Source organism: Euphorbia lathyris, chromosome 5, assembly GCF_963576675.1.
Source record: "Euphorbia lathyris chromosome 5, ddEupLath1.1, whole genome shotgun sequence".
Taxonomy (NCBI): Eukaryota; Viridiplantae; Streptophyta; class Magnoliopsida; order Malpighiales; family Euphorbiaceae; genus Euphorbia; species Euphorbia lathyris.
Window position 1 is genome coordinate 91,558,241 of NC_088914.1, and position 9,112 is coordinate 91,567,352.

The 9,112-nt window shown below is 36.0% G+C and overlaps 1 protein-coding gene across 1 annotated transcript; it reads right to left on the reverse strand.

Moving 5' to 3' along the window:
* Positions 1-2,369: 2,369 nt before the first annotated feature.
* LOC136230435 (uncharacterized) lies at positions 2,370-9,112 on the reverse strand. Its single transcript, XM_066019498.1, has 7 exons — positions 8,510-9,112; positions 6,335-6,475; positions 5,215-5,328; positions 3,548-3,721; positions 3,054-3,169; positions 2,850-2,931; positions 2,370-2,759 (listed from the first exon to the last, which is right to left on the reverse strand). The coding sequence occupies exons 1-7, from the start codon at positions 8,942-8,944 to the stop codon at positions 2,754-2,756; spliced, it is 1,068 nt and encodes a 355-aa protein (XP_065875570.1). The 5' UTR covers positions 8,945-9,112; the 3' UTR covers positions 2,370-2,753.

Below are 9,112 nucleotides of genomic sequence, written 5' to 3' on the forward strand. Positions count from 1 at the left end.
CCTGACGAGGTCTTTAGCTTTAGTCAGCTTTGTTTTGTTTCTGAACTTTAACTCCACTCAGCTTCCATACTGTCATGCTGAGCTTCGCTTATGCTGACTTTTGTCCTGTCTTTTACTTTATATATTTTTGCACTCAAGATTCAACAAACATATTAGTACAATCAAAGCATTTAAATTTAATTCCCTCTTAATCATGGATGATTTTGTCAAATCAAAATCTTATGGAAAGGTGTTTCAACAGAAATGTCATAAAAATCGGTTTCTTACCATTGAACACACCCTTATAGTCGTTAGTTATAACTTTTACTAACAAAATTTTGAATGGTTTAACTGCAGAGATTAAACTGCTAGACAAAAATAAAACTTACTGAATTTATATAATTTTTAGGGTAATTAATTTATTAGTCCCTATATTTTGACAAAACACACTGTTTAGTTCCTGTATTTTCAAAAACACATGGTAAAGTCCCTAACGTTTTTCTCAGTGAACTGTTTAGTTCCTGCCGTTAGACTCTCATGAAGATTCTGTTAGTCAATTTGGATTTGCGTTCTTCTTTTCCTTTATTTTCCTTTCCTTTAAACTCTAATGCATCTAAAATCAACTTTGAGTGTTTTTGTTTTTGATTTTCTTCTTAATCGTTCAAATTCGTAAGCATTGGATCTGTTCTTTTTCTTGTTCTCCATACAAATAGCTTCTTCTTCTAAATTGGATTTCCTCTTCTGAAGTTTGAAGGTAAATAGTAAAGGGTAATTTAGTCATTTCTGAAGTCATAAACGGTAAAAAATCTAACAAACAGACGGAATGACTAAACAGTTCACTGGGAAAAAAGTTAGGGACCTTACCATGTGTTTTTAAAAATACAGGGACTAAACAGTATGTTTTTTCAAAATGCAGGGACTAATAAACTAATTACCCTAATTTTTACTACTATAAAAACTAACTGGTGACTACAATGACAGAGAAATTCTTCTACACTTGTGAATTAATAAATTCTATCAATCACTTAATATTATTTCTACATTTTTATTCTTAACGTAAATCATCTTATAATAAAGTGTTTATCGTATTACATCAATCATTTCTTTAGCTTAGTTGAGTATATTAATGCACAAGTGGTTTTTAAATGGGTTAAGGTGTAAAAATACCCTTAACATTTTAGATCAGAAACAATTTTACTTTTAACGTTTAAAATTGTGCAATTTTACCTATAATGTTGGAAGTCAAGGGCAATTTTACCTCTAACGTTGATAATTTGGATCAATTAATGAAATAATTCATCAAACTGTCTTCTCGATTATAAATCTCGTCATCTACACTCCACACATGCGTCATTTTATCAGTAACAAATCACAAACATATGTTGGGATGTGGAAAAAAATAAAAAATAAAAAATATTTAGCCTTTTGTACGAATTGGTAAAAAAAAATCAAAAAATCCACCGAATTTATAAATATTAATCTCTAATTCTACTATTAAATTACAAAAAGCATGAAATCCTTTTTTTAGAATGAATTGGAACAAAAATATATGTGTTTTATAATAATGTCTGAAACTGACCCAAATTATCAACGTTGAGGATAAAATTGCTCTTGACTACCAATATTAGGGAGTAAAATTGCACCATTTTAGATGTTAGAGGTAAAATTGCTCCTGACTCAAAAGGTTAGGAGTATTTTTGCACCTTAACCCTTTTTAAATCTACAAAATGTCTAGTTATCCTCTGAATGATCTCCTAAACTTGTTTAATTCTACAAAATATCTAGTTGAGTATATTAACGCACAAGTGATTTATTAAAACGCACAAGTGATTTATTAACCACTAGTTGGATGATCTTCTAAACTTGTTTAAAGTGATATACATTTCAATTTCTCAAAATCCCCTCTTTTTATGTCATATGAATTTAGAAAGTTAGACTATGTCCTTTGTTATTTAATTTCAGTATTAATCAATTCAGGAACATTCAGTTCAGTAATTTATCATTACTTATTATAATTATAATTATTTTATTATTATTATTAGAACCATTATTATTTTTATAAGCTTTTTATTTTAATTATGCTATTTTTAAATGATTATATTATTATTTCAATTTCAGTACCATTAAGTTTAGAGACTTGATTATATATATAAAATTTCATAATTTCATATACACCTAAAATGAGTAACACATTTTTAACCGATCAATAAAAATTGAAAGTCCCCCCAAAACTTATCACGACACTTATTCATGCAAATCTAAATGAGCAATCATAGCACTCTCAGACTCTCTTTCCAAGCGAAAATCATCGATTCCAGTAGTCGGAGATGTTCCCACCGTCTTTGGCGAAAGCTAAGATCCGGTCCAACAACAACAAAAAAAAAAAAACAAACTCCTCCAAGCAAAACTTTCCATTCAAATAATTTTTTTCACTAAATTTTACAGATTACAACATTCTTTCTTGGTATCACAATACAATGCAGCTATTGACATCATTTATTATACAAATAAGGCAATAATATTTACCACTCTGCTGTCTATCCCTTGTTGCGAATCGACCGTAACAGAGTACACTTCTGCAAAAAATATAAAATGCAAATTTCCGTATGACCAGACCAGGTCGCGTAATACGTTTATTCTGTTTAATACGTTTATTCTATTGTCACGTGTATTTCCAATAATGTGGAGCTTCAAGAAGACGAACAGATTCACAGATCAATCTATCGACAAGAATTACGAGATGGTTCCTATTAAGTTATGATCTTCCAATTTGTTTACTCCTGCAAGAATGACATCTATAGATGAATAATTGGTTCGATTTGCAAAGAGAAAACTGTACCGTGTTCGTGTTAAGTACAGCTGTTACATACCTCAGTAAGATTGCTTGACGAACTGGAATTCGGTTCCAATGTTACTTCTGAAAGTCGTGTTTCTGACTTCTCATTTGAATAACTACAGAAACAACACGAAAAGATGCTTAATCGTTGAGCCCTTTTGGTGTCGATACTTGTTTAATCAAGAACGAAAAATTGGGTACTTTTCGTGTGCAAAGTTTGTAACTATTAGATACTTACGTAGAAAGTATTGTAACCCAAATGAGCTCGATGCAGTCGACCCAAAGAAGTCGTTGTTCGAGGGGGATGACGCCATACGTAATCAAGTGAGCAAATGGCCAAAGCTTCCATCCTGCCTGCCAAGCAAATCATCATGAAGAGCGCAATCAGATAACATCGAGAGAAGAAAACACTAATCAAGCACTACAATCTCCGTTCGGGTTCATTCTAAATCCTTAGTCAACATCAAAGACTGCCTCGGTTGGCAACTAACATAAACATAATCTATCCGAGAAGAGAAACAAAAGCATATACTATAGACTGGAAGCAACAGATGCTTTAACGAACATTCTGCTTAACTCGAATACGATGTTTGTGTTCCAAAGAGCGTAACATCTGGAGATTTGAGTCCCGTTCTAAGCTCAGAAATCCACGAGGGCATTTCTCCGCATACCGACACAAATAGTCATATAATGAATGCATTAGAACCGTGTGAAACTGAAAGAGCTTCTTACCGTCAACATAGGCCAGAATGTTGCTTGAAGTTCACTGAGAATATTGGCAGGCGACTCAAAACGCAGTAAACCGAGCACTGTGAAATAGATACTGTTCCAAACGGCGGACCACACTGTTTGATCAAAGGCAACCTTAGCAGGGACTACCCACCAATCTTGAAAAGGAAAAAGAGCCTAGAATCAAATCAAACAATTTCAGTTATTCTTATATGTCGTAAAATACGCAGCAAATGCAGAAAGCAAGAAACTATGTAAGAAATAGAGAAATTTGAACGAGCCTTGGCAATGTGCCTACATCCTTGGGAGCAGATAAGGATGTAAATGGAGCGGGGATTCCCTGTCCCCATCGGTGACCCGTCCCGACGGGGAAGGGGAATCCCTGATAAGGATCCCCATGGGACGGGGATGGGGATAATGTTGTTCCCCGTGATGGGGCTGGGGCTGGGATTGGGGAAAGGTATCCCCGTCCTGCGGGGATCCCTGTCCTCACCCCGTTAATCCCCGATGAGGATCCTCGATTATTTCCCGTGATATTTAATTTTTTTTGGATGATTTAAGTACATTTTAATTAGGTGATTGGTTGTTTTCAATTTCTAGTTTTATGTGATTTGGAAAATTTGAGAATGATTGTTAATACTTGGTATTATTAGCCACTGTTTCTAAACGTTTTTGTCTTCACTGATTTTTTTTTAACATAAACGGTGATTCCCCGCAGAGGATGTGGATAACGTTTTTGAAACGTCTGTAAATGGGGAACGGGGATCCCCGTGGGGACGGGGATTGTGGGGATAAGTTTATCCCCATTTAGCTCGCAGGGATGGGGAATCCCCGACTAGTCGGGGAACGAGGATGGGAAATGCATTCCCCGCCCTGCCCTGTCCCGTTTACATCCCTAGGAGCAGAGCTTCGTTAAATTCTGTGATGCCCCGGCAAATTGGCCGGTAGGGGTGGCAATTCGTGTGAGTAGGTCGTGTTCTTGTCGTGCCAATTATCGAATTAGTGTCAAATGAGTGAACCCTAACTCAAAAAAAAAAAAAAAAAAATCATATCAATCCAATCGGGTTCGTGTTGTGTTCATGGGTCAAATATAATTTTACTACTTCTAATATTGGTGACTTAAAATATAGGAGGATACAATATTATTTCTAAATGTTTATGTCGTTTTTGAATTAGCAAGTTCACCGACCATCCAAAAGTTTGACCAAAACCTATGTAAGAAACCCTTCCCCTGCTAATATCATGTTGGGTTCGTGTAATGTGTTCGCAAATTACATGCTCTGTTACACAGAAACAAACTCCTCTTCAGTAGTGTTTCCGCATTTCGTATCCATTTCTATTTCATTTTTTATTCTGTTTCCGTTTCCTAGCTTTTTTTTTCTTTTCTAAAAATAACTTTTCCATCTCTATTAAGAATGATATGTAAAAATATGGGAGGTTCGAGTCGTGTTAGTAGCTGACAATTGTAATTTTATTACTTCTATTAAGAAGAGATGAAAAAACATGAGAGGACGTAATAATATTTTTAAATATTCGTGTGATTTTTGAGTTAGCAAGTCACCTCTAACCCAACCCAAAAATGAGCTATTACCTATTTAGCAAAACACTAGCCCACTATATTCGTGTACACAATCGCCACCTCAGAATTGCAGATTTTAAACCACAATTACCTCACAGAATTGGTAGTAATAATGAGAAAGTGATCCATGAAGAGTAAACCCGACGAGGCCTGATCTAAACATGCGTGCACGGTCAAACTCAAAAAGAGGCTTCCCTTCATAACACTGCAAATTTAGAACAAGATGATTAGCAGGTTATGAAAACGAGTAACGAAGTCTCGAAAATCCACAACGAGATTTGAACTAACTCCAGAAAAGCTAACGAACCATGGTTGGACAGGCAAGAACGCTTGCAAATCAAAATTGCAAAGACCCAAATCCAGTCCCAGTGTAGCTTTGATTTGCAAGGATTCTTGCTTGTCCGACCTTGGCTCGTTATCATTTTTGGGATTGAAATCTCGTTGTGGGTTTCGAAGATTATGAGAACACGAAATTTGAACTCCAGAAAAGCTAACGAAACAGGATCGGACGGACAATAACCCTTTCAAAGACCCAAATTCAGTCCCAATGCAGCTTTGATTTGCAAGGATTCTCACTTGTCCGACCTTGGTTTGTTAGCTTTTTTGGGATTCAAATCTCGTTGTGGGTTTTGAAGATTATGAGAACGAGCATCGAAGTCTCCAAAACCCACAATGAGATTTGAACTCCAAAAAAGCTAACGAACCAGGGTCGGGCAGACAAGAACCCTTGCAAATCAAAGTTGCAAAGACCCAAATCCAGTCCCAATGCAGCTTTGATTTGCAAGGATTCTCACTTGTCTGACCTAGGCTCGTTAGCTTTTTTGGGATTCAAATCTCGTTGTGGGTTTCGAAGATTATGAGAACTAGTATCGAAGTCTCGAAAACCCACAACGAGATTTGAACTCCAGAAAAGCTACAAACCAGGATCAGACATACAAGAACCCTTGGAAAGACCCAAATCCAGTCCCAATACCCTAAACGAGATTTGAATCCCAAAAAAGCTAACCAACCAGGGTCGGACAAGCAAGAACCCTTGCAAATCAAAGTGGCAAAGACCCAAATTCGGTCCCAATGCAGCTTTGATTTGCAAAAATTCTTGCTTGTCTGACCTTGGTTCGTTAGCTTTTTTGGGATTCAAAACTCGTGGGTTTCGAAACGTTGTTCCTCGTGGATTCGCATTATAAATTAAGAACAGGAGAAGAATAGCTCACTTGTGCAATCCAATCTCCCATAGAATACACAATCCCACTGATCGCCATTTTAGCTAAAACTGGGTTTGATTTAAGAGCTTCTTCATATGCAATCCAATTGTGTTCAGGTGCATATCTTAGCACCTCATAAAGGGTCCATCCCTGAATATTGCATAAATCTATCAGAATTTTTGAAAAAACTAAAAGAAACACTAAAATCACAAAGCTAATTGGATAAGTTACAAAAATATTCATATAAATCAGTCAAAAACAATTTTACCTCTAACATAATAAATCATAATCTCTAACGTAATAAATGATAGAATTGAGACCCAGTGGCAGATCTAGAGGGGGAACAAGGGGGGCAGCCCTTGCTGCTCTGTCCTCGTGGTTCCCGCCACTTTTAAAAGGGCATTTCGCCCCCCTTGTCGGGTGTTTCTTTAGCTCTCGAACTTGCTTAAAGTGATATATCAGTCATCTGAATTTGTTTAAAGTGACCTATTAACCCCCTTAACTTACTTATAGTAATCTATTGTCCCCAAAATTTGTTAAAATGATAAAGACCCTTTGTAAGAATAAAAAAATTAGTAAGAATCTCGTTCGCCTTTTGGAAATATCTGGATCTGCAACTGTTAAGACCTAACAACATTGATAAGTTGTGCTAATTTCAGACATTATTGAAAAACCTAAATATTTTGTTCATGTATTCTGCACTAGTTGCATTTCAGTTAGTTCAGAAAACAAGGATTTACAAATTTTTTGCAATTTCATAACAAGTTTGGGATAGAAGGCTTCTAAGTTCGACAAAATATTTGAGTCTTTTTTGGGAGCTAAATGTATACAAGACCCCCTTGAACTTTACCCAAAAAAATTATTGGTCTCTCGAACTTTCGTGATTCTCATTAGCCCCTAAACTTAAAAAGTGACATATTAAACTAGCTTAAAATGATTTATTGGCCCTGTGAGCTTGGTTAAAGTGATAACCCTTCAAATTGGCCAAATGTCCTCTTACTCTACCACGTAATCATATCACATTAAACAAGTTCTGCGACTAGGTGAGCCATCCTTAAACTCCACAGGTCTACCGGTGTTCGGGGTCAAGTTCAACGGCTCCAAATGTATTCAGCCAATGATAAGAATCCCACAAGATACCGTATATGTGTCTTTGATCACTTATTGATGAGTATAACATGCCGCACATGTGAAATGGACAATAATGGAATTCATGATTAAAGAGAGGACTCCGTTAATGTAGTCTAAAATTGACATAATGCCAACAGTAAAGCCCTCAATCAATAAAGAGAGGACTCCCTTAATATCATTTGCTCCTAGAACTTGTCCAAAAATTTGATTGGCCCTTGAACTTTCAAATTTGATTGTCCCCTTGAACTTTCAAAGTGTTCCGGCATCCTCTCAACTTGTTTAAAATGTCCTGATAGTCCCGTGAACTTGCTTAAAATGAAGTAACTTAATCACTTACTTTTCAAGGTGCGTGCAACACACCAATCAATAAGGAGAGGACTCTGTTAATATCATTATGCTCTGATTAATTGACTGCATTTTAAACCGAGACATGTTAAGCAAGTTGAGGGGATGTCGGAACACTTTAAAAGTTAAGTGGCCAGTCAAGCTTTTTGGACAAGTTCAATCGGATGATGTATTAAGCCATTATACTATTTAGGCCTAAACCATACGCAGCTCCCTGAACTTACGGGATGACCTATTTGCCCCTTCAACTCTTTAAAAGTGGTATTAGCAACCCCTCTTTTCATTATAACATAAACAATCATGACATTTTCTCATTGCAGGCACCAAGATCATAATAAAAAGGGTTGTGCACTACTAAAACAAGCTACAAATGAGGTTAGTTTAGATAGTACACAAGTTCTCTTCTAAAAATTGCATATAGCTTTAACTCCTAAATCGTATATGGAGACTGGTTCCAATACTTCCATGAACACTTGTACTAATGTTGATCTTGTTTCCGTTATAATGAAAAGAGGTTGTTCTGTAAGTTCAGGGCAAAATGACCGAAATTGACAAGTTCAGGAGGCTGCCTATGGTTTAGGATCATGGTGTTTTTTACCATATCCCAAAGCTAACAAAATGAAGATTTCTAAATGCAAACAATTTGAATATGATAAACAAAAGCAAAATCAAATCATGAAGAACTTGAATTTGATAAACATCACTTACATGCCAATAATCATAATCAACAGTGAGCAATTTAGTGACAGCAAGTGTCCCAAAACCCAACACAATCGTAGCATTAATCGCTCTACTAACTAACTTATCTTCACCATTACCATCTCCATCTTTCTTCTCATCAATCGGAGAAGAAGATGAAATAGCCTGAAAATCCTCAGACCCATTAAGCAACACAACAAGTTTCTTTTTATCGTCGGAAAGCTCATCCTTAACCGGAATCGCTTCCCGATCCTCCGTGACAGACCCAATGATCCAGCTCTTCCTGGATTTCGGTGAATCGTGCGATAATTTTGATGATTTGGGGATTTTGAAAAGTCTTGTAGAGAGGAGAATAGATGATGGTAATAAGGGTTTATGGAATTGGGTGATTGGTTTGCTTATTGCAGGAAATTTAAGAGGGGAGATTGTGTTTAGGGTTGCCATTGATGAAGAGATGATAAGATTTGGAAGAGGAAAATTTCGATTTTGATTGAAATTCAACTTGAAGGATTATGAAATTGTTTGATGCAAGCAAAACTAGGAATTTTGGGGTTTTTTTTTTCAATATAATTTATGTGATCAAGAATTGCTGGAATTAGAGTTTGCTGTATA